The sequence below is a fragment of the Carcharodon carcharias genome, chromosome 1, assembly GCF_017639515.1.
Source record: "Carcharodon carcharias isolate sCarCar2 chromosome 1, sCarCar2.pri, whole genome shotgun sequence".
Classification (NCBI taxonomy): Eukaryota; Metazoa; Chordata; class Chondrichthyes; order Lamniformes; family Lamnidae; genus Carcharodon; species Carcharodon carcharias.
In genome coordinates this window covers 149,698,514-149,725,051 of record NC_054467.1, presented here as the reverse complement: position 1 = coordinate 149,725,051, position 26,538 = coordinate 149,698,514, and the positions used below count along the sequence as shown (strand labels likewise).

At 41.7% G+C, this 26,538-nt stretch overlaps 1 protein-coding gene across 12 annotated transcripts in view; it reads left to right on the top strand.

Annotated features, from left to right (window-relative positions):
- The window catches only part of fryl (furry homolog, like), a 634,639-nt gene that overhangs the window by 208,397 nt on the left and 399,704 nt on the right, over window positions 1-26,538 (top strand). For all 12 annotated transcript variants that reach the window (XM_041198439.1, XM_041198448.1, XM_041198467.1 and 9 more), the window contains one exon: window positions 3,750-3,949. In XM_041198439.1, the coding sequence (XP_041054373.1) occupies window positions 3,830-3,949 (120 nt within the window). In that variant the 5' untranslated portion in view covers window positions 3,750-3,829. The remainder of the gene's footprint in view (window positions 1-3,749; window positions 3,950-26,538) is intronic.

Sequence of the window (26,538 nt, the reverse complement as noted above, 5' to 3'; positions counted from 1 at the left end):
CAATTGTATCTGGACTGGGGTGGGAGTAAAGATCAGCAACATAGAAAAGTGGGGAAAAAATTAGAAACAAGTCCCTAGATATATTGTGGGTGTTAAGCTCAAGGGAGGGCACAACTGGATGTTAAATATTCCCTGGTACAAGGTGTTCAGAAGAGATAGGAAAGGAGGAGGCGTGATGGCATTGGTTAAGGAGAGCATTGCAGTGCTGGAGAAAGAGGATGCCCCAGAGGGTTCAAGGACAGAATCAATTTGGCTAGAGCTAAGGAACAAAAAGGGTGCAGTTACATTGCTCAGTGTAGTCTTTGGTCCGCCAAATAGTGAGAACGATGTAGAAAAGCAATCTGTAGGGAAATTACAGAGAGATGCAATTATAGAGTAGTTATAATGGGGAACTTTAATTACCTGAATGTAGGCTGGCACTGTGGTAGTGTAAAAGGTGGAGAGGGGCAAAAGCTCCTAAATTGTGTTCAGGTGAATTTTCTACAGTAGTATGTGTCCAATCCAACAAGAAAAGACGCACCATTGGATCTGGTTCTTTGAAATCAGGTGGGCCAAGTAGATCAAGTGTCAGTGGAGGAACCTTTAGGAGACAGTGATTATTGTGCGTTTTAGGATGATGATAGAAAAGGTGATGGGCAATCCAGCGTAAGAATAATTAAATGGACAAGAGCCGACTTCGATAGGGCAAGAACTGAACTGGGCCAGATAGACTGGAATGAAAGATTGGCAGGAAAGACTAGCTGAACAATGGGCTACCTTCAAAAAATAATTGGCCTGAGCACAGTCAAGGTATATTTCATTGAAAGGGAAAGGTAAGGCAAACTGATCTAGAGCTCCCTGGATGAAAAAGGAGATTTAAATTAAGATAAAGAAGGAAAAGTATGCTTATGGTTGGTTTCAGGTAGAAAATACAATTGAGAACCAAGAGGGATGCAAAAGGCCCAGAGGGAAGGTGAGAAAGCATATTAGAGAAGCGAAGAGGGATGATGAGAAAAGACTGGCGGCCAACATAAAGGGGAATCCGAAAGTCTCCTATGGACATTTAAATAGTAAAACGGTGGTAAGAGGAGGAATAGGGCCAATTAAGGACCTAAAAGGAAATTTACATATGGACGAAGGGGCCATGGCTGAGGTATTAAATGAATATTTTGCATCCGTCTTTACCAAAGAGATAGATGTTACCCGGCCATGGTGATAGATGAGGAAACTGTCACTAGAAGGGTTCAAAACTGACAGGGAGGAAGTGTTGAATAGACTGTCGGTACTTAAACTTGACAAAGCACTGGCACCGGATGAGATATATCCAAGGATATTGAAGGAATTGAGAGTAGAAATTGCAGGGAGACTCTTTCAGTCTTTAGTCTTCCCTGGACTCGGGGGTGATGCCAGGGGACTGGAGAATTGCAAGTGTTGCGCCCTTGTTCCAAAAAAGTTGTAAGCATAAGGCCGGCAATTACGGATCAGTCAGTTTAACTTCAGTGGTGGGCAAGATTCTAGAAACAATTATTCTGGATATAATTAGTAGTCACATGGAAAAATGTGGGTTGATAAGGAAAAGCCAACATGGATTTCTAAAGGGGAAATAGTGTTTAACTAACTTGCTGGAGTCTTTTGAAGAGGTAACAGAAAAGGTCAATGAGGGTAATGCTGTTGATGTGGTGTACATGAACTTTCAAAAGATATTTGATACAGTGCCACACAACAGACTTGTGAGAAAAGTTATTGCTCATGGAATAAAAGGGACAGTAGCAATGTGGATACAAAATTGGCTGAAAAATAGGAAGCAGAGAAATGGTCAATAGATATTTTTTGGGCTGGCGGACGGTTTGTAGTGGAGTTCCTCAGGGGTCGGCACTGGGACTCTTGCTTTTCCTGATAAATATTAATGATCTAGGGGACAATTTCAAAGTTTGTGGACGATATGAAGGCTGGGAGTGTTGTGAACTGTGAGGAGGATGGTGTGGAACTTCAAGAGGACATAGATAAGTTCATGGAGTGAGCAGATAGATGGCAGATGAAGTTCAATGCGGAGAAGTGTAGGAAGAGCATGTATAGACAATATGAAATAAGGGGTGAAATTTTGAAGGGAGTGCAGGAGCAGAATGACTTGGGTATATATAGGTGCATCGATCGTTGAAGTTGGCAGGACAGGTGGAGAGAGTAGTTAATAAAGCATATAGTATCCTGGGCTTTATTAATAGGGGTATAGAGTACAAGAGCAAGGAGGTTATGCTGAATTTATATAAGACACTCGTTAGACCTCAGCTGGTATATTGTGTACAGTTCTGGGTGCCACATTATAGGAAGGATGTGAACACATTGGAGAGAGTGCAGAAGAGGTTTACAAGAATGTTTCCAGGGATGAGAAACTTCAGCTATGAAGATAGATTGGAGGGGTTGGGACTGTTCTCCTTGGAGAGAAGAAGGCTAAGAGCAGATTTGGTAGAGGTGTTCAAAATCATGAGGGGGCTGGACAAAGTAGATAGGGAGAAGCTGTTTCTGCTCGTAAAAGGATCAAGAACGAGATTTAAAGTGATTTGCAAAAGAAGCAAATGTGATGTGAGAAAAAACTTTTCCACACAACAATTGGTTCAGCTCTGGAATGCACTGCATGGAAGTGTGGTGGAGGCAGGTTCAATCGAGGCATTGAAGAGGGCATTAGATGATTGAATAGAAACAATGCGCAAGGGTAGCGGGTAAAGGCAGGGCAAAGGCACTAGGTCATGATATTCATTTGGAGAGCTGGTGCAGACACGATGGGCCGAATGGCCTCCTGTGCTGTTAAAATTCCGTGATTCTGAGAGATTGCACTCTTGATATACAATCATCCTATTCCTCCAGTGGGCAAGAACAGCACCAAACTTGCTTCCCCCATCACATAATTGTTTCTCCTGATCATCTGCTTTCCATGCCCTTTCTTCCCACTATTAACATGAAATGAGAAAAGCACATGAAGTTATTTGTATCCGAAACAGAAACCATCCTCATAAACTGTCTTGGGCCTCATCTGGTCTTTTCTCCATTGTAACACTAATTCTGGATTTGCTGAACATTGGTATTTTCTCTAATCCAAGTTGAGTTTCCTTCCTCACATCAAGCTATTACCAAGATTCATTTTTTTCACCTTTGGAACATTTTCTGCCTTCTTCACAGTCTCTCCCTCAGTGCTGTGAAATCCAGATTGCATCTTTATCACATCAAGCCTTGACTTCTTTAGCCATTTCCTTGCTAGCATCCCTGGCTCCACAAATTCAACTTAGTCAGCATTCAGCAGCCTATGTTCTCCCCCAGAGAAAGACCCACACACCCATTGCTCCTATTCTTGCTAACTCATACTATTCCCAAACAAATGGCACTCTTATAATTGGGTTATTAACTTGTTCCCTGTTCCCTGCAGTCCATTATGCCATTCTGACAAGCATTTTGTCCCTGGCTTCTGGAATGTCAAAATCTATTCATCATGTCATGATCTGCTGTCACAAACACCTAAAAGTCTTTATAGTTTAATTGTGCTTTCAAACCTGCCACTCTAAATGTTTTCTTTCTTGTGTCAATGTGTATCTTTTTTTCTTTCTAAATTGCTGAGAGATGTGTTTCCTTGTTAGGAATGCTGTAGAAATGCAAGTTGTTAATTTGCTGATTGTTATAATCTTCTGTTGTTCTAGTTTAAGCTGCTTACAATACTGCATTGCATGCTTCCTGCTGGCCACCCATTGTAAATAATTATATTCCTTTGTGTTTTCATGCAGCATCAGCACCTGTTAGCACTGTTACCAGGCGCCGTATTTCTCCAGGTAGTAATCCTGCCTGGGAGAAGAAGAGTGTCACAATGTCAAACATTACCATAGACCCGGACATCAAACCTGGGGAATATGTTATTAAGAGCCTCTTTGCAGAATTCACAGTTCAGGCTGAAAAAAAGATTGAAGTTGTGATGGCTGAACCATTGGTAAGTCAAATTTGAGTTTAAAAGAAAAGCGGGAAGGCGATTGATTTTTCTTATCATCTGCACCCTATTACCCTTTGAACAGCACTCTACCATCTTCCCTGACTAAGAATAATGGTTGGAGAAATGCTGTGAGATTCCCGTTAATGCTCCACTTCATCTGATTATGCTTGGGAGTAGCCTTGGGTAATTGGTTCTATAGATTTGTTGCCCTTTATATCTTTACTACCTAACTACAGGCAGAGGAGCCCCAACTCTCTGGAAATCTCTCTTGTGAATCCCTAACTCTTTACCTCCCTCATCGCTTTCAAAAGTCTTTTCAAAAACAGCTCTTCAACTAAGTTTTCAGTTGCCCTTCCTCGCTCTCAATGGCTAGATTTCTGTTCTTTTTCCTCGTTTATGTAACACTTTTTGGGATGTTTTTCTACTTTAACTTGCATTTACATAATGCTTTTATTGTTTAATATGTTACTAATTTCATTTTTAGATGTATATAGATAGCACCCGAAAAGTTTGGCTGCTCAAAGCAATTGAAGGAAAATTGTTTGAATCATTTGGTTAAGTTTGTAATACATGAATACTAACTTGGCAGAGAGGGAGTTGGCAGAAATTTGGTTGATTTTTGTTGGGGTAGCTACTTTTTCATTAATATTTGTTTAGTGCCTGGAGCAGGTTTATGCTTAGTTTTTTGTTTAGCCTGTTGGACAAGTCCCTGAATTATGATGGATTTCATCCTAGGGTCTTAAAAGAAGTGGCAAGTGAGGTAGTTGATGTGTAGGTTTCAGTTTTCCAAAATTTCCTAGGTTCGGGGAATGCTCTATTAGATTAGAAAGTAGCTAATGTAACTCCTTTATTCAAAAAGGGAGGGAGACAGAAAGCAGGAAACTATAGGCCACTTAACTTAACATCCGTCATAGGGAAATGTTAGAAACTATTTTTGTAGCAGGGCCCACTTAGATAAATTCAAGGTAATCAGGCAGAGTCAACATGGGTTTATGAAAGAGAAATCACATTCAACTAATTTATTGGAGTTCTTTGAAGAAGTAATATGTTTTGTAGATAAAAGGGAACTCGTGGATGGTACTGTACTTCGATTTCCAGAAGGCACTTGATAAGGTGCCACACCAAAGGTTATTGCGGAAAATAAGAGTTGATGGTGTAGGGGGTAACATATCGGCATGGATAGAAGATTGGCTAGCTAATAGGGAACAAAGTAGGCATAAATGGGTCTTTTCCTGTTTGGCAGGATGTGCCGAGTGGTGTGCCACAGGGATCAGCACTGGGGCCTCAACACTTCACATTTATATAAATGACCTGGATGAAGGGTTGGAAGATATGGTTGCTAAATTTGCTGATGACACAAAGCTAGGTAGGAAAGTCAGCTGTGAAGAAGATATGAGGCTACGAAAGGATATAGATCGGTTAAGTGAGTGGGCAAAGATCTGGCAAATTGAGTGTAGTGTGGGAAAATATGAGTTTGTCCATTTGGCAGAAAGAATAAAACAGAAGCATTTAATCTAAATGGTGAGAGATTGCAGAGCTCTGAGATGCAGAGGGGTCTGGGTGTCCCAATGCATGAGTTGCAAAAGGTTGGTACGTAACTCTTTCGAGTACAAACCCGTTTCCATCTGTTTCAGATGAGGTTATATTGTTTCATAGTTTGCCATTGTGAGATTTGAAATCTTGATCTTGGGGTTACAAACCCAGTACCAAAACCACTTGGCTATTTAGGCCAAGCCAAGGTTGGTATGTAGGTGCAGCAAGTAATTAGCAAAGCTAATAGAATGTTATCATTTATTGCAAGGAGAATTGAATACAAGAGTAGGAAGATTATGCTTCAGTTACACAGGGCCTTGTTGAGGCCACATCTTGAGTACTGTGTACAGTATTGACCTCCTTATTTAAAGAAAGATGTAAATGCATTGGAAGCAGTTCAGAGGAGGTTTACTAGATTAATACCTGGAATGGGTGATTTGTCTTAGGCGGAAAGAGTGGACCGGTCAGGCTTGTATCTGCTGGAGTTCAGAAGAATAAGGGGTGAATTGATTGAATAAAAGATCCTGAGGGGACTTGACAGGAAAGGATGTTTCCTCTTGTGGGAAAATATGGAACTAGAATAGAAGGATAGAGCAGATGAATAAGTGGCTGGAGAGATGGTGCAGGAGGGAGAGCTTTAGATTCCTGGGGCATTGGGACCGTTTATTGGGGAGGTGGGAACTGTACACATTAGATGGGTTACATTTAAACAGGAATGAGACCAACATCCTCACGAGGAGCCTTCTTAATGCTGCTGGGGCCGATTTAAACTAAATTGGCAAGGAGGGGTGAGGATCCTTAAAAATAGTTCAGAGGGGAGAGAAGCTGAGATTGAATTAGAACCAAAATGCTAGTGAGTGAGTCTGGAAGGCAGAGGAGACATAGGCTAGATAAAAAAAAGTGAGATTAGCAAGGCTAAATGGAATAAATTTTAATGCAAGGAGCATGAGGAATAAGGCAGAGGAGCTGAGAGCACAGACAGGCACGTGGGATTATGATATCATCGCTTTGACTGATTCTAGGCTAAAAGAAGGGCAGGATTGGCAGCTCAACATTCCTGGTTATAGGGTATTCAGACAAGATAGAGAGGGGGATGGAAGAGGAGGGTGGGGGGGTTGGGGGGGTCGCAGTATTGATCAAGGAATCAATTATAGCAGTGAGGAGGGATGATATCCTGGAAGGATCATCAAATGAGGCCATGTGGGTAAAAGTAAAAAACACAAGGGGCAAACATGCTGTTGGGTGTGTACTATACGCCCCCAGACGGTCAGGGAGAGATGGAAGATCAAATATGTAATCAAATTTCAGAGAAGTGTAAGAATAATAAGGCAGTAACAGTAGAGGATTTTAACTACTAAATATTAATTGGGATAGTTTTAGTGTGCAAAGTAGGGAGGGAGCAAAGTTCTTAAGTTGCATCCAGGAGAACCTTTTTAGCCAGTAATTAAGAAGCCCAACAAGGGAGGGGGCCTTTCTGAGCCTAACATTCGGAAATAAGCCCGGGCAGGTGGAAGGCGTGTCCGTAGGGGAGCATTTTGGAGATAGTGACCATAACTGCGTTAGATTTAGGATAGTTATGTAAAAGGATAAGGTTGTGTTGGGAATAAAAGTTCTAAACTGGGGAAAGGTAATTTTACTAGGATGAGGTACACGATTTGACCCAAGTTGATTGGGAGCAGCTACTTGGGGGGCATTCATGGAGGCATTAACGAGAGTACAGGTCAGATATGTTCCTGCAAAGCCAAAGTGGGGGACCAAGTCTGAGAATCCTGGATGTCAAGGGACATAAAGGTTAGGATTCAGGGAAAACAAAGAGAAGCTTATGACAGATACTGAGGGCTCAGTGTGACAGAGTTCTGAGAGGAGTATAAAAAGTGCAGGGAGGAACTTAAAATGGAAATTAGGAAAGCTAAGAGAGTGCATGAGAAAGCACTGGTGGGCTGAATAAAGGGAAACCCAAAAGGGTTTTTTAAATGTATAAAGAGCAAGAGAATCACACAAGAGAAAGAGCAGAGCTAATTGGGCATGATAGAGGTTATCTCTGTGTGGACCCAGAAGATGTGGGTACAGTCCTCAGTGAATACTTTGCATCGGTCTTTACAATAGAAAAGGACAATGCAGGTATAGAAATCAGGATGGAGGACTAGGAAATATTAGAGGAAATTAACATAGGGGGATAGGAGGCACTAGTGGGTTTCGGGGCCTTAAAAGTAGATAAATCCGCAGGCCAGGATGTGATGTATCCCAGGCTGTTGAGGGAGGCAAGGGAAGAGATATCAGGGGCCCTGGCAGTAATTTTCAAATCTCCTCTGGCCACAGGTGAGATGCCGAGGACTGGAGGCCTGCTAACGTTGTCCCATTATTAAAAAAGGGAAGAAAGGATAGACCAGGAAACCATAGGCCCGTTGGTCTAACCTCGGTGGTGGGGAAGCTACTAGAAATAATTCTGAGACACAGAATATATCTTCACTTGGAGAGACACGGGTTAATCAGGGCTAGTCAGCATGGATTTGTTAAGGGAGGGTCATGTTTGACAAATTTGATTGAATTTTTTGAGGAGCAAACCAAGAGTGTTGGTGAGGGTAATGCACTTGATGTGGACTTTAGTAAGGCTTTTGATAAGGTCTCTCATGACAGACTGGGACCCAAGCAAAGTGGCACGTTGGATCCAAATTGGCTGAACGGCAGGAAGCAGAGGGTGATGGTAGAGGGATATTTCTGTGACTGGAAGCCTGTTTCCAGTGGGGTTCCACAGGGCTCAGTACTGGGGCCCTTGCTGTTTGTGGTGTACATAAATATTTGGACTTAAATGTAAGGGAGTATCATCAAGAAGTTTTCGGATGACATAAAAATAGATAGGGTGGTAAACAGTAAGGAGGATAGCCATAAACTGCCGGAGGATATCAATGGACTGGTCAGGTGGGCAGAGCATGAGCAAATGGAATTCAACCTGGAAAAGTGTGAGGTAATGCACTTGGAGAGGGCTAACAAGGCGAGGGATTACACTATCAATGGTAAGACTTGAAAAGCACTGAAGATCAGAGGGACCTTGGTGTGCATATCCACAGATCACTGAAGATAGCAGGGCAGGTAGATAAGGTGGTTAAGAAGGCATATAGGATCATTGCCTTTATTAGCTGAGGCATAGAATACAAGAGCAGGGAGGTTATGCTGGAACTGTATAAAACACTGGTTAGGCCATAACTGGAGTACTGCGTGCAGTTCTGGTCACCACGTTAGAGGGAGGATGTGATTGCACTGGAGAGAAAGCGGAGGAGATTTACTAGGATGCTGCCTGGGTTGGAGGGTCTGAGTTATGCGGAAAGATTGGATAGGCTGGGGTTGTTTTCCTTGGAGCAACCAAGGTTGAGAGGGGACCTGATAGAGGTGTATAAGATTATGAGGGGCATAGATAGGGTGGATAGGAAGGCACTTTTCTATTAGTTGAGGGGGTCAATAACCAGGCAGCGTAGATTTAAGTTAAGAGCTAGGAGGCTAAAAGGGTAGTTGAGAAAATTTTTCACCCAAGGGATAGTGGGAGTCTGGAACTCAATGCCTGACAGGGTGGTTGAGTCTGAAACACTCGTAATATTTAAAAAGCATTTAGATATTCACTTGTGTTGCCATAGCCTCCAGGGCATGGGCCAAGTGCTGGAAAATGGGAGTCGTGTAGTCAGATCTTTGTTGACCGGTATGGACATGATGGGCTAAAGGGCCCCCTCTGTGCCGTAAACGTCTTGAGTCTGAGTCTAGGGGTCACTGTTTTAAAATAAAGTGTCGCTCATTTAAGACAGCTGAGGCAAAATTTTTATCTGTGAGGGTTGCAAGACTTTGGGATTCTCTTCCTCAGCGTGGTTGAGGCAGAATCTTTGAATATCTTTAAGGCGGAGGTAGATAGATTCTTGATAAGCAGGAAGATGAAAGGTTATTGGGGATAGGCAGGAATGTGGAGTTGAAGTTAAAATTAGATCAACCATGATCTTATTGAATGGCAGAGCAGGCTGATTTGTATGTTTTCTAAACCAATCAACTTGAGTTACCTTAACAGATGCTAATTATTTGGATTTTTTTTTCATTCTACAAAGCTTTGTTCCCTTTCAAGTGTGCCAGTACGTTATAGATAAGCCACAGTTTTTTGTAATGCATAGTGATCCTCACTAAGGGAGAAAATTAGACAAAAACATTAATAAATACACGGCACACACGATGGGCTGAACGGCCTCCTGTGTTGTTTAAAAAAAAATCCATGATAATTCAATAATTAAAGGTTAAGTGATAGGCAAGAGTGTGCAAGAAGTGAAGGCTTATTAAAGAAAAGTTTCTATGTACATTTTAATAGAGTGTTAATATTTCCAAAAATGATTTGGAATAGGTGCAAATGACTATTTGTGTAGCAGAATTTGTTTCAGAAATATCTGATTTGGGATTAGGGGAACAAAATCAAGGCATGTTATGAGAAGTGTGAGAAGATTAATCTTGTTGCAACATTTATATGCTATGTGGCATTTCACATTTCACTATTTCCATTTAGGTATGCTGCAAATGGCATGTAATAGCAAACGTTCTGAGGAAAACAGTTGAGCACTGGAATTCATGTGAAACCCTACTAATCAGATTTAATAGCTTACTTATTTAGACAGGACTACCATACTGATTATTCAAATAATAACCCCTTGAACTCTGACATTCTTGTCCCTGAAATTGAAGGTACCTTTGGTGGTTTGTCTATTTCAATTTTGTGACCCTGATGTTATGGAATGGAGGCTGTATTTAGCTCTGTTATTTCATTGCGATGTAAACCCTAAATCAAAAAATTGAAATCTGTTAGGATCAGCAATTAATGGCCACATGTATTTTAAAACTAATATGATCCACCAGGGTTCCTGATACAAAGATAAAAGCCTGGAAACCCTGCATTATGGCACAGTGAGCCAGCTAGCTCAACTTGGAAGAATTTTGGATCCAACTGACAGGTTATCACTTCAGGGCCCATTGATGACATAGGTAGCACGTCTTCCATCTTCAGTACTCTGAAATATTAAATGCAGATGAAGCTGCTCCTAGAATGTTGCCTTGATCTGATTTTCCATCAGCAGGCTTGGTAACTTGACACTTCATCCTCAGAAATACTCTGCTGACATCTCCACCCAGATAGAATAGTCGCTAGTTAATAATTTAGACAATTGACAAATGTGGGTTTGAGCCTTTGCTTATGGACAATAGGAACCAGAGCTCCACATGCATAGCATGGCGAGCAGCACAACTCATGTAAAATTAATGCCTCACCACCATTTTCCTGACAACAAACTACATACTTTTCGACTCATAGAGCTCATTGACCATAGTGGCTTAAATGTAGCTCCAAGTCTGCAGGGCAGGGCAGGACATTCAAGGAGATCAATACCAAGTGCTGTCTATTTTCCCATGAAGTCAGGAACTGTGATTCTGTTTGAGATATGCATACTCTTGTGCTTTCAGACCACAAGTTTTTATCTCTGAGAAGGAAGGTTCTTGTAGGTAAGAAATCACTGGCATATCCCGAGTGTAAGATTTTCTGGTGTTCGAGGCCACAGATACCTAAATAGGCAGTTGTCTAGTCATAAGTAATTTTAAGTTGGTTTAAACTGTTGTTTCTTAATAAATTTAATAGATATGATACATTAACTAATTAGGCAGAAAAAGTATATGACCCATGGTAGTTGTGGTTTACTGGTTCCAGACGGCAGACAAACAGTTGGCACAGAATGTGTTGATCTCACTAACCGTCACCTCCTCGTCCATCTTAAGAAGGCGGCTGCTGCAACCTCCTTAGCACCTCAGCAGTATGTGATTCCTCAGCAGTATACGACCCCACCAGGACCTCCCCATAAATACCTTTTTGGGGGGGCTTGTAGCTTGCCCGGTGTCAATTACTTATTCAAACTATTCTGAACAATGGACGCAAGACAGGCACTGAAAACGTCAGGGTGGTTACCACTTGTCTTGTTTGCCACCCTGCTCGAAGTCAGCTTTTTAGTTTGTATCATGCTGAGGGTCATATCCTGTCCGCCATTCAATGAGATCATGGCTGAGCTGAAAATCCTCAACCCCACTTTCCTGCCTTTTCCCCGTAACTCTTGATTCCCTTACTGATTAAAATTCTGTCTATCTCAGCCGTGAATATATTTAATGACCCAGCCTCTACAGCCCTCTATGGTAAAGAATTCCACAGATTAACAACCTTCTGAGAGAAGAAATTCCTCCTCATCTGTCTTAAATGGGTGACCCCTCACTCTGAGATTATGCACTCTGGTCCTAGACTCACCCACAAAGGGAAACCATCTCTGAGCAGCTACCTGTCAAGTCCACTAAGAATCTTATGTTTCAATAAGGTCATCTCTCATTCTTCTAAACTCCAATGAGTACAGGCCCAATCTACTCAGTCTCTCCTCATAAGAAAATTCCTCCATACCCGGAATCAATCTGGTGAACCTTGTCTGGGCTGTCTCCAGTGCCAGTATATCTTTCCTTCAATAAGGGGACCAAAACTGTTCTAGCTGTGGTTTAACTAGTGCCTTGTATAGTTTTAGCATTATACCTTATTCGCTAAACGTTTATCCACTTTATTAAGCTATCTTAATTCCTTTATAGAAATTTGTGACGACCTCGCAACATACTTTCCTTTGTATTGTTGGAAAATTTGGCTACAGTACACTCTTTCCCTTTATCCAGATTATTAATATTGTAAATAGTTGAATCTCTAGCACTGACACCTTATTGGAACCATATCGCTGTTCCTTCACTGTCACTGTGACAAAACCCTGCAACTCCCTTCGTAACAGCACTGGGTGTACCTACATCACATGGGCAAGGCGTTCAAGAAGGCGGCTCACCACCATATTTCCAAGTTGGAATGGTGCGTGGCTTGGAGGGGCACTTCCAGCTGGTGGTGTTCCCATACATCATCTGCCCATGCCTTTCTCCATGGTCGCGCTGGTGGGTTTGGAAGGTGCCATCTGAGTAGCCTCGGTGAGTTCCTGAAGTGTATCTTGTACACGGTACACACTGCTGCTACTGTGTGTCAGTGGTAGAGAGAGTGAATTTTGTGGATGGGGTGCCAATCAGCTGGGCTGCTTTATCCTGGATGGTGCAAACTTTTTTGAGTGTTGTTGGAGCTGTGCTCACCTGGGCAAGTGGAGCATATTCCACTGCACTCCTGATTTGTGCCTTGTAGATGGTGGACAGGCTTTGGTGGGGGTGGTCAAGAAGTTCGTTACTCGCTGCAAGATTCCTAATCTCTGACTTGCTCTTATAGCCACAGTATTTATATGGCTAGTCCAGTTCAATTTCTGGTCAATGGTAACCCTGTGGGATGTTGATAGTGGGGGCTTCGGCGACGGTAATGCCATTGAATGTCAAGGGACAATGGTTAGATTCTCTCTTGTTGGACATGGTCATTGCCTGGCACTTGTGTGGCATTAATGTTACTTGCCACTTGTCAGCCCGAGCCTCGATATTGTCCAGGTCTTGCTGCATTTGGACATGGACTGCTTCAGTATCTGAGGAGTGGTGAATGGTGCTGAACATTGTGCAATCATCAGTGAACATCCCCATTTCTGACCTCATGATGGAAGGAAGGTCATTGGCGAAGTAGCTGAAGATGTTTGGGCCTAGGACACTATCCTGAGGAACTCCTGCACTGATGCCCTGGAACTGCGATGATTGCCAACAGCCACAGCCATCTTCCTTTGTGATAGGCATGACTCCAACCAAAGGAGAGATTTCCCCCTGATTCTCATTGACTCCAGTTTTGCTAGGGCTCCTTGATACCATACTTAGTTAAATGCTGCTCTCACCTCACCTCTGGAGTTCAGCTCTTTTGTCCATGTTTGAACCAAGGCTATAATGAGGTCAGGAGCTGAGTGATCTTGGTGGAACTCAAACTGACTGTCAGTGAGCAGGTTATTGCTAAGTAAGTGCTGCTTGATAGCACTGTTGATGACACCCTCCACCACTTTACTGATGATCGAGAGTAGTCTGATGGGGTGGTAATTGACTGGGTTGGATTTGTCCTTTTTGTGTACAGGACATAGCTAGGCAATTTTCCAATTGCCAGGTGTTAGTGTTGTAGCTCAGCGATTCTCGCAGAACATCCTCCTAAGAACATTAATAATTAAACCACTTTAAGATTGTCAGCTGGACTTGCAATGTGGCTCATTTAACGCTTTCTAGAAGCTACATATATTCCTAAACTGGGACCTGGCTTCTGCAGGCAAAAGGAACATGTACAGGCATTGCACCTTTTTTGCATTAAACAAAAGTGTGGGGGCAATAGTTCCATGGTGCATTCTCCATGGCAATGTTTCAACCAATCAGAGTTGACTTGCGAACCAATCAGCACCCTTTTCTCATGCAGCATAAATTGTTGCTGCCTTTGAAATTTGGCATTCTTGTATCAGCCCTGAAGAGTGCAAGATGAAAAGCTTCAACAGTATGTCTCTTTTTTTTAGCAATACTCAAGTTTTGTACTACAAAAAGACAATTAATAACCTCATCAAACACTATTCTTTCATAAAGCCATGCTGATTCTGCTTGATTTTATTATGGTTTTCTAAATGGCCTGCTATTATTTCCTTAATAATGGACTCCAGCATTTTTCCATTGAAATATATTAGGATAAATGGCCTATAGTTTCTTGTTTTCTGTATCCCTCCTTTCTTGAATAGGGGCTTTACATTTGTGTTTTTCCAATCCTTTCCAGGATCTTTCCAGAATCTAGAGAATTTTGGAATATTACAACCATGCATCCACTATCTTTACAGCTAATTCTTTTAAGACCCAAGGATGTAGGCCTTCAGGTCCAGGGGACTTGTCAGCCTCTTGTCCCATTAGTTTTCTGAGTATTTTTTCTCTAGTGATAGTGATTGTTTTAAGATCCTCCTTCCCTTTTGCCCTTTGGTTTTCTATTATTCTTGGTATACTTTGTGTTTTCTACCATGGAGACAGATACAAAGTAGTTATTTGAATTCTCTGCCATTTCTTTGTTTTCCGTTATTAAATCCCCAGCCTCATCATCTAAGAAACCAGCGTTTACTTCACCAATTCCCTTCCATTTTATATACTTGTTGACCACCTACTGTGTTTTATATTGCTTTCTAGTTTACTCTTGTAATTTCTCCCTCAATTTTTTTAGTCATCCTTTGCTGATTTCTAAAATTTTCCCAATCTCCTGGCCTATCACTAATCCTCTGAGCATTGTATACCTTTCAATTTGATACTATGCTTAACTTCCTTAGTCAGTCATAATTGATTCATCCTTCTTGTAGAGGTTTTTATTCATGCATGGGATGTGGGCTTCGCTGTCTTGGCCAGCATTTTATTACCCATCCCTAGTTGCCCCTGAGAAGATGGTGGTGAGCTGCCTTCTTGAACTGCTGCAGTTCATGTGGTTAGGTACACCCACAGTGCTGTTAGGAAGGGAGTTTCAGGATTTTGACCCAGTGACAATGGAGGAACAGTGATAAAAACAAAAACAGAATTACCTGGAAAAACCCAGCAGGTCTGGCAGCATCGGCGGAGAAGAAAAGAGTTGACGTTTTGAGTCCTCACGACCCTTCGACAGAACTTGAGTGAGTCCAAGAAAGAGGTGAAATATAAGCTGGTTTAAGGTGTGGGGGTGGGGGGGTGGGGGAAGAGAGAGAGAAGTGGAGGGGGTTGGTGTGGTTGTAGGGACAAACAAGCAGTGATAGAAGCAGATCATCAAAGGATGTCACAAACACTTTACAGCCTTCCGGACTGAATATTGAATTCAACAACTTTAGGTCTTGAGCTCCCTCCTCCATCCCCACCCCCTTTCTGTTTCCCCCTTCCTTTTGTTTTTTTTCCAATAAATTATATAGATTTTTCTTTTCCCACCTATTTCCATTATTTTTAAATATTTTTAAATCTTAGGCTCCCCCCACCCCCACTAGAGCTATACCTTGAGTGCCCTACCATCCATTCTTAATTAGCACATTCGTTTAGATAATATCACCAACTTTAACACCTATGTGTTCTTTTGTTCTGTTGTTTGTGGCATCTTTTGATGATCTGCTTCTATCACTGCTTGTTTGTCCCTACAACCACACCAACCCCCTCCACTTCTCTCTCTCTCTCTCTCTCTCTTTCTCCCCCCCCCACACACACACACACACACACACACACACACCTTATATTTCACCCCTTCCTTGGATCCACTCAGTTCTGTTGAAGGGTCATGAGGACTCGAAACGTCAACTCTTTTCTTCTCCGTCGATGCTGCCAGACCTGCTGAGTTTTTCCAGGTAATTCTGTTTTTGTTTTGGATTTCCAGCATCTGCAGTTTTTTGTTTTTACCTCTGTGTTTAAAGATTGTTGGGCCTAGGACATTATTCTGAGGAACTCTTGCAGTAATGTCCTGGAGGTGAGATGACCGACCTCCAAGAACTGCAGCCATCTTCCTTTGTGTTAGGTATGATACAAACCAACGGAAAGTTTCCCCCGATTTACATTGATTCCAGTTTTGCTAGGGCTCCTTGATGCCACACTTGGTCAAATGTTGCCTTTATGTGTGTGGTGTGTAAAAATGATGATAATAATTATATTAGGTGATTTCAACTTTCCCAACATTAATATGGATAGACATAGTATTAAGGGTTTGGATGGAGTGGATTTCTTGAAATGTGTACAGGAGAGAACGTTTTAGGTCAATATGTAGAGGGCCCAACAAGGGACTGTGTAATGCTGGACCTAATTCTGGGGAATGAAGCCGGACAGGTGGCTGAGGTAGTGGTGGGAGAGCATTTTAGTGATAGCTAACACAACATGGTACAATTTAAGTTTGTTAAGGACAAAGAAATAGACAAGTTGCAAAAAAATGTTTTGGATTGGGGGGAGAGTGGATTTTAGTAAAACAAGGCTGGATCTGGCCAAGGTAGACTGGGAACAGCTACTTGTGGGGAAACCTACAGAAGAGCAGTGGGGGGCTTCAAAAAGGATATGGGGAGGGCACAGGCTCAACATGTTCCCTCTAGGGTGATAGGAAGGAGTAACAAACCCAGAGAACCATGGATGACCAGAAATATTCAGAATACAATGAGAAGGAAAAGAGAGGCTTTTAGCAGGTACAAGGGGAGCAAATCAGCGGAGGCATTAGTGGAGTACAGAAAGTGAAGGGTGGAGCTTAAAAAAGCAATTAGGAGAGCAAAGAGGGGATATGAGAAAGCTCTGGCTGGTAAAAGTAGGGAAAATCCCAAGATATTCTTTAAGTATGTCAATGGGAAGAGGATAACCAGGGAAAGAGTAGGGCCCATAAGGGACCAAGGAGGGCAATCTATGGGTGGAGCCAGAGGACATCGCTAGAGTGTTGAATGAATACTTCACTTCCGTCTTCACCGAAGAGAATGAGAATAAAGGTATGGAACTCGGGGAGAGAGAATGCGAGGTTCTTGAGCAAATTAATATAGGGAGTGGCAAGGTACTGGAGGTGTTGGCAGGCTTATAAGTGGACAAATCTCCAGGTCTGGATGATTTGTGACTCAGACTGCTGTGGGAGGCAAGGGAGGATATTGCAGGGGCTCTGATCCAAATTTTTAATTCTTCTCTGGCCACGGGGGAGTTGCCAGAGGACTGGAGAACAGCTAATGTGGTTCCGCTATTTAAGAAGGGTTGTCGAGATAAGCCAGGGAACTACAGACCAGAGAGTCTCACGTCAGTGGCAGGGAAATTTCTGGAGAAAATTTTGTAGGAGAGAATCTATCTCCACTTGGAGAAGCAAGGTTTGATTAGGGATAGTCAGCATGGCTTTGTCAGAGAGAGGTCATGCCTAACAAATTTGATGGAATTTTTTGAGGAGGTGACCAGGTGTGTAGATGAGGGTAGTGCAGTTGATGTAGTTTATATGGATTTCAGCAAAGTCTTTGACAAGGTCCCACATGGGGTACTTATAAAGAAGGCAAATGCACATGGGATACAGGGTAATTTGATAAGGTGGATTCAAAATTGGCTTAGTTGTAGGAGGCAGAGGGTGATGACAGAAGGATGTTTTAGTGATTGGAAGCCAGTGTCCGGTGGTGTACCACAGGGATCTGTGCTGAGACCCCTATTAACGACATAGATGACTATGTGGGGGGGTAGCAAATTAGTAAGTTTATGGACGACACAAAGATTGACTGGGTGGTTAACAGTGAGGTTGAGTGTCTTGGGTTACAGGAAAATGTAGAAGGGATGGTCAAATGGGCAGATAAGTGGCAGATGGAATTTAGCCCTGAAAAGTGTGAGGTGATTCACTTTGGAAGGAGTAATTTGACAAGGAAGTATTCAATGAATGGCATGACACTAGGAAGTTCTGAGGAACAAAGGGACCTTGGCACCTGTGTCCATAGATCTCTGAAGGTGGAGGGGCATGTTAATGGGGTGGTGAAATAGGCTTATGGGACACTTGCCTATGGAGGCATAGATTACAAAAGTAGGGAGGTCATGTTGGAGTTGTATAGAACCTTGATGAGGCCACAGCTGGAGTAGTGTGTGCAGTTCTGGCCACCACATTATAGGAAGGATGTGATTGCACTGGACGAGGTGCAGAGGAGATTCACCAGGATGTTGCCTGGGATGAAACATTTAAGTTATGAAGAGAGCTTGGATAGGTGTGGGTTGTTTTCGTTGGGGCAGAAAAGAATGATCAAGGTGTACAGGTTATGAGGGGCAAAGACAGGGTGGATAGGGAGCAGCTGTTCCCCTTAGTTGAAGGGTCAGTCATGAGGGGACATTAGTTCAAGGTGAGGGACAGGAGGTTTGGGCGGACGTGAGGAAAAACTTTTTTACCCAGAGGATGGTGACGGTCTGAAATACGCTCCCAGGTTGCCTCACACCCTTTTGAACTGACCTGGATGAGCACTTGGCACATCATAACATTCAAGGCTATGGGTCAAATGCTGGTAAATGGAATTAGGTAGGTAGGTCAGATTTTTCGCGTGTCAGTGCAGACTCGATGGGCCGAAGGGCCTCTTCTGCACTGTGCAATTCTGTGATGTCAAGGGCAGTCACCCTTACCTCGCCTCTGGAATTCAGCTCTTTTGCCCATGTTTGAACCAAGGCTGTAATGAGGGCAGGAGCTGAGTGGCCCTGGCAGACCACAAACTGGGCGTCAGTGAGCAGGTTATTGCTAAGCAATTGCCACTTGAAAGCATTGCTGATGATCCCTTCCATCATTTTACTGATGATCGAGAGCAGACCAATGGGGAGGTAATTAGCTGGGTTGGATTTGTCCTGCTATTTGTGTAAAGGACATAACTGGGCAATTTTCCACATAGCTGGGTAGATGCCAGTACTGTAGCTGTACTGGGACAGCTTGGCTAGGAGTGTGGCAAGTTCTGGAGCATAAGTCAACAGTATTATTGCCTGAATATTGTTAGGGCCCATAGCCTTTGCAGTATCCAGTGCATTCAGCCGTTCCTTGATATCATGTGGAGTGAATTGAATTGGCTGAAGACTGGCATCTGCATATAAGAATTAAACAAAGCAAGCACCATTACAGTAACACTATAGTTCATAATTACTTATGCTATGAGCTCAATTGTAGTCTTTACTCCCCACCATGAATTCCCTTATACATTACAAGAATTTTGAAGGTCCTTTCACTTCTGTAGGTTCCAACCAGTAAAATATACCACAGCCCTACAAAATTCATTTTAATTCCCCTTTGTGTTCAACTGATCTTGGTAATATTTTTATGGGGCTTCTTCGATTAGCTTTTTGGCTAAGTGAACCTCCAACTTTTATTTAATATGTTATGACTGTGGCTGCCTCAGTGTTTATTTTGATTGCCAGTAGGTACACAACTGCCTTTTCATAACTTTCAATGTAACTGCTTTCTGTCACAAGACTCTATGAGGACCACTAGATTTCTTCCTGTAGCTGCAAACTAGGAAAATCTTCCAGCTGCTTCTTCCATCACAAAATCAAAACTGAGCTTGAGCCTCACTGGCATTCTGCATGGTGAGTAATAAAGTTAGTATTTTCCCTGCTCACAGTGCAGGCCTGACTAACTATCATCTTGTGTGTCTCTCAATCCAGTGAGATGCAGGCTACACCAAAGCAAAAGAGCAATTGCCTGCTTTTTGAACAAACACCTTGCACGCCCGCCCTCCCCTGCGCGCGCACGCCTCCTGCCCTCGTGATGTTAAATCACTTCCTGTGATGATGTGCACTGTCTTGTTAGCATATTACATAGTTAGAATTATGATACTCATCCTTTCTTTCCCCTCTCCTTGTCCGAGTCATTAACTTGTTCACACGGCATAAGTGTGTGTGGGAGCATAGCGAGTTGAGTTCTTAGGCGTTCACATGGTGCTAAACCATTTTGGGGTGGAGTTGAAGTACGAGTTGGATGTTATTGTTCTTTAGCAAAGCTTTCACTTTACGCACTCCTCTTTCAACTTCACCATTGGTTTGAGGTATCTTGGTGAACCGGTAGCATGGACAAATCCATTATCATGTTGTGAAGTCTTTAAGGTACTCATTGGTGAACTGCTATCCATTGTCTGAGATTACATGGCCTGAATTCCACGTGTTGCAAATGTCTCCTTTAGCGATGTAATCACTACTCCAGAAATGTGACTCTGCAGTTACTTGACTTTTATTCAATCTTGAGTAGTAGTCTAATACGATCAAGAGCATCTTACCTCTGTGTTCAAAGAGCTCCATCCTATGGTCTTGACGGAAAGAAGGATGAAGTTAGCTGTCCTCTTGTCTCCTGACGAAGAATAGCACTAGTAATACATTTGATATCAATTCTTCCAACTATTTTGAGAGACCTGGCCACCAAGCAGAAGACCTTGCTCTAGCTCGACATTTTGTGATGCCCAAATGTCCCTGCAGTATATCAAACCTCAGAACTTTCAATGACCAATCTCTCATCATAGATGAGTAAATCATCAACTGCACTGAGGCCCCCTCTCTGTTCATAATACTCTCTGAGAATGGGTTTCTGTGGCATATGTACTGTCCATCCTTTGACACAGTACTCTCTCACCTGAGCATATTCTTTATCAGATTTCTGTGCATCTCTGATTTCATTTAGTCACTGACTCGTTGCTGGTAGAGTTGTGGTTGTTGTCGATGCAAAGGTTTCTATCTCTTCAACAACTTAGATCACCTTATTGAGGTCTTGCCACTGGGATATGGAACAAATTATCTGCTATAGTCTGCTGTTTTCCCAGAACATACTCTGTCTTTGTATCAAACCTCAGTCTGAATTATTGTGCTCATGGAGGCATTATTGTGAACTCTTTAGAATTTAAGTGTCACTTAGGGTCTGTGGTCCATCTCTGTCTTGGAGTGGAGATCAAGGACATAATTTGCAAACTTTTCACAAGCCCGTGTAGCAGCTAATGTTTCTTTCTCTTACCACTGCATATCTCTGGTCTCTGTCAGTGAATGTATTAAACTGGTCTGCCCTTTCCATCTATCTGTTTCTGAAAGAGTACAGCTCCCAGTCCTGTATAAGATGCATCTGGAGCAATGATAGTGAGTAGCTGTGGGTCATAGTGAGCTAAAATATCAGGTGATATCAGCATCTTTGATTTTCTCAAAAGACCTCTGTTTTGCTTCCTTTCAGCACCGTGAAAAGTCTTGTCATAACAGCTGACATAGTGGCTCATTGAGGCCAGCTAGGTTGGGCAAGAACTTTCCAACATGATACTCATGAGCTCAGTCACGTTCCAAGGAGCTAAAAACTCCTTGATTGCTCTTGTCTTCTGTGGAGCAACTCTGGCACCGGATGCCCAAGGAACTTGACAGGTGGCTGTGAGAATTTGCCATTGTTGTTGTGTTGAGTGTAAGCCCTGCTTCCTGTAGGGGTTGTGGCACTGCTCACACTCTAGTGTCATGTTCTGTCTGAGTGGATCCATGACTCGGGACATCATCATTTGACATGCAACTCCATCCCGTCCTTTTGGCACTGATGTGATGCCGAAGGGTAATCTGTTGAAACAGAACCTCCCAAACGATGTAATGAAGTTGCGAGCAATTTAGATTTTTCATTGAGGGGTAGTTGCCAAAAATCACCATTTGCATCTGGTGTCATGAAGATTGAATTCTTTCCCAACTTTGCTCAGCACTCGCCCACAAACGACATAGGATGAACTTCACGTTCAACTGCCTTGTTAACTGTATAAGATGTATGCAAACTCTGAAAGATCATTTGGGTTTTGGCACTGGGACCATCCCCAAGCACCAGCTTTTTGGTTCTGTCACGGATGAAATAACCTCTTGCTTCAAAGTAGACTCAATTTCCTCTACTTTTGGCATGAGTGTATGAGGAACTTTTCTGGGTGTGAACAGTGAACAGTGAGCTTCATTTCAAGATATAGAGTGATGTGGTATGCTGTCTTCAGCTTTCCTAGTTCTTGTGAATGGCTGTGGAAATTCAGTTCTGAAGTTTTTAGGCTGACCTTCTCAGCTTTCCAGTTCCTCTACTCTGCAATCAAGTGTAAATCGGTGCAGGCTTTCCTGCTTAAGAGCAAACATTTCTGGTTCAGGATCTCATGTAAGGTTTCAGTGATTTTCCCTTCTCTATATTGAAGGGTTGCTTTCAGCTGCCCTATGTGACTTTGAGTTCTATATCTCTTTGTCGGAGTAGTTTTAGCATTATGGCTGAAGAGAACTTTTCGCCAACCACTGTTCAGCAACTTAAAGAACCGAAACTGCTGTACCTGTGTCTAACTTTCCCTGTACTAGGATATCAGCACTCCAGCAGCTTCCGCTTGGTCCATGGATCTCAAAGGAAAGGCATCTCAATATCATTGATATCATCTACTACTGTATTTTACGGAAACCCTTGGATTTTGTTCCTTCCATGTAATTGATTGCACCCTGCTCTGATCCTTTCAACAAGTAGACATTCAAGATGCAAGTGTCTCTGAAAAATATTTATGATTTTAGACAGCCTATCTATGGATAAAAGATAGATTTTCCAAAAACCTGTTCAGAGCCTGATAGGACCTATGACAGTTGTAAAGAAACAAGAGAGGTGACTTGAAAGTCATACTTGTGCAGTTCTTCCACAATTTGAACTGTAGCATAAAAAGGGCTTCTGTCAGCTGTGAACGACTCAGTCAGGAAATTACAGGAAAGATTAATTGAATGACAGGGAAGAATATTGCATGATATTTCTGGGGCTCCTTAAATGAGGCTCAACAAACTGCTGAGCTCCCAAGCAAACATGTCTTATGGATTTCCTCTTGTTAATTTTGTAGCCCAGTGTCATATTATGAAAATGTCATGTTATAACTTAATATTCAGAAAAGCAGTAAGAAATAGCCCATTATAATTAACTGAGAATAACCACTTCATAAACCATTAACTATTCCCCTTTTTAAAAAAAATCATCTCTGCCATTACTGAGTTGGGAAAATTTGGCCTCCTTCCCATGCTGGCATTTTCCCCTCGCCAAATCTTTATAATGTTGCTAAAATAATTAACAATTTCCTGTGGCTTGCTGTTCACATATTCATCTTCATCACATCATTACGTATGTTTCCATTGCATGATTTATTTTTACAACAGTGAGAATTCTTTTTACATGGTTTTTGTTTTCTTAAATGGGCTGTCCAGATGCCTGACCATTTCAGCTTATAATTCATATTAAAATTATTGTGCGCATCTAACTGACTCTGTTAATTGTGTAATGCCACTGCCCAGTCAGATACTATGTCAAGTGACAACATTGAGCAATTGGATTCCTGGATAGAAATAATTAAGTCTCATTTATGAGTGCCACTGCTCATCTGCACTTCCCTCCTGCATCCCAGGCACTCGTTTCAAGGAAGTCACCTAGCAATAATTTTCTTTTCCCGTTGCAACGTTCAAAGTTCACCTATGCTGTAGTTGTGCATGTCAACAGGAAAATCTTGGGCCATGTTTATGCTGCTTCATGTGGCATGATGTGCATGAAGCTTTAACATAAATTTTTAAAAAATAAATTGAGTAAATCTGTAAGTTAATAATGCAAGGTATACAGAAAAAGAATAGATGCAGGTTAGCATGAGTGACCAAAGTAGTTCAAGATACATCAGGATAAAGAGAGCAGGAGTGGGAAAGTTAGAAAATGCTAGTGAAAAAGAAATACAAAGTGGGACTTGAGTAAAAAAATGGGTTCCAGCAAAACAAAAGAGAATTTAACTTTTTTTGTCTGTGAACGATAAACCTATATATTCTTTTAAAACGCAAGGTTCAAAGGGATTGCCAAAAGTGAGAGTAGATTCCTTTCCTTCTGCAGTGCCGCATATTTCAGAATAATTGTCTTCACAATTCTATTTCTTTTTTAACTTGCCTTGTGCATGAACATGTGTACTTTAAATGTTTCATTCAGTCAGGATGTGGAGTTTAGACTATTTCATTTTTGCACACACTCCCACTGTGAATGGATTTGCTTACAGTTGAGTTTCACAGTATGATCAACAATTATCCTACATGCTGCCTCAGTAGCATTGGGTTGATCTGATTCAAAGCAAGCACTCAGTCATCTGTGTTTAAAATTTCCTGTCTAGTAAAGACATTTTTATTTATTAAAAATTGATAAAATTAGTTTCTTTCGCCTGAACAGGTTAAAGAAAACAGGAAAAGACTAACTGGGCCATTCACATGGCACAACCTATGAGCATCATCAACCCAATCCCAACCAAGCCCACCCCTACATCTCCCCTGCCCTCCCCAACCAACCATGCAGTCCCTTGAGATAGACCAAAAAAAAAGCAGAGCAAAATCTCTGCAACTACCAGAGCCATTCAAGAAAACTTGGGAGACCACAGTATCTCCAATCAATAAATGCAGTTATACCTCAGCTACTTTCCATATTTTGTGATTCTTGACTCTTCCAAAACTCACCTTTTGTAAATCTCCCTTTTGTAAAGGAAATAGTGCTAACCTTTGTGGGGAGATAAGTTTTGTTATATATATATTGACAAAATATTTCTTTCATGCCTACTAATATGCATTGTGCCACTGATTATTAATGAGAAACACAGGTTGTGGTGGGAGATTTTGAATGGTGGTACACAAAAATAGTAGATGAGACAGCAAAAGAGGCTGTGGAATGCAAGTAAGTTCCAGCAGATATTGGAGAAAATAGAGAAAAGGCTGGACTACATTGGGCAAATAAGAGCTAAATGAAATGTAGAGATGGAAATTTTAAAAATAAAAACAGTATTTGCATCCCTGAAGAAATGTACATGTGGAAAGATAAAGTTTGGTAGTTAGCTCTTTAAGTCAGCATTATAACATTATGAATGATCACTAATTACCACCCGTTCAAGGTACAGGTAATTGGGGAGTAGATGGTGAGGAGAACATCTCCGGTGCTGTGCTGTACAAAACAAACAGCTTCAAGAAAATTGAGCACTCTATGGGAAAACAAAAACAAAGGTTAAAAAACGGTTTCTAACTGTGAATAACTTGGTGAAGTGGTTATGGGGAAGAAAGGATGCAGTATGATGGTGTAGTGGTCATGGCATGAGGCTAATAATCCAAAGAAGAAAATTCAAATTCCAGCATGGATGTTGGAGAATTTGAATTCATTTAAAAAAAATATTTAAACTAAAAATTAATTGTGATCTTAGTAGTAATCAGTAAAGTGAACATGAAGCCTTTAGATATTTGCAAAGACCCTATTTGCATCCTTTATGGGAGGAAACCTGTCATCCTTGCCTGGTCTGACCTGTTTGTGAATCCAGTGCCATATGGATGGTTCTGAACTGCTCTTTGAAATGGCCTAGGAGGCCATTTAGATCCATCTGCGACCTATATGGTTAAAGAAAGGAGTACCACCAACATCTGCTTAGGGCAGATTTAAAAATTTAAAAATGCTATTTCCATGTTAAGCAATCTTTGATATGTTAAATAGTCTTAGATACAGGCCTCAAAATTGGTAATGTGTATCATACTTTCACTTCACCTCAGTTGTGATATATCAGTTTTGCTGCAATGAGTGATGCAAGGTGCTGTGGCACGGTATTAAACATCAGAAACTGTTGCAGTTCCCAGGCTTCCCATGAGCAACATTTACAGTGGATCTAGTTTGTTTTTATATCTTGCTATAACTGATCAAAGATTTCATATTGTTAGGATTTTTTTTTGTTATTGACACCTTCAATGGGAATTATACATGTGTTAGTGGTGAGGGGATTGGATTGACTATCAAAAATAATGAAAAACTAGAAGCATGGTTCTTATTGCAAGAAGAACGTACAAGGAGATAGTTGAATTTGTAATAGCTCAACCAGGCCTTCCAAAGGATCTGTCTGAATGATTCCTAAAAGATGCCGTTTACTCTCAGAAGTTGGGGATACCTCAAAAATGTGTAAATAGAAATTATTATCTCTGTGATTTGAGCATGGTTGAGTTCCCTGGGAGAATGATGATTTAGTTGAAATCTAGCATTGCAATTTAATAAGTAGGAAATATTAAAACAGAGTAATTTTAGCCTCAAAGTGAAAAGGACAGCCCAGTGTCAATGGGTTGAGGGAGGATTCTGTTGCACAGTTATGATTCCTGACTGTTTCATTGTGCGTTCAGGTTCTGGATGGGCTTCTTTGGGGTTTGTCTATTTTCCCCAAGTAAGCTGCTTAAGGCTGTAGTTTGCTAAAACTGTTACTCTTTATTTACAGCTACTATGTTGAGACCTCAGCATGAGGTTGGAACTTCTGCTCCCTCCAGATCTGTTACTCAATCATGTGTTGTTGTTACATCATCATAACATCAGCATGTGCTTCTGATGTTAACATTTTACACTTATGAGTTCCTTATTTGTTCTAAGGTTTCTGGGTAGGCAGCATCCACTCTCTTCCATGAGACTTTGCTAACCTCTTCTTTCAAATAACATTTTAGTAATAAGACTTGATTTTAAATGTTATATTTGCTTTTGCTTGCTGGATATGTAAATTAAATCTATGCTTTAATGTTCCACTGGGACTAGGGATGGCATAGGAAGAGGGTGAGAAGTTGCAATGGGATGGGGATAATATAATTGGGATGGGTATGGCATGGAAAAGATGGAATAGCAT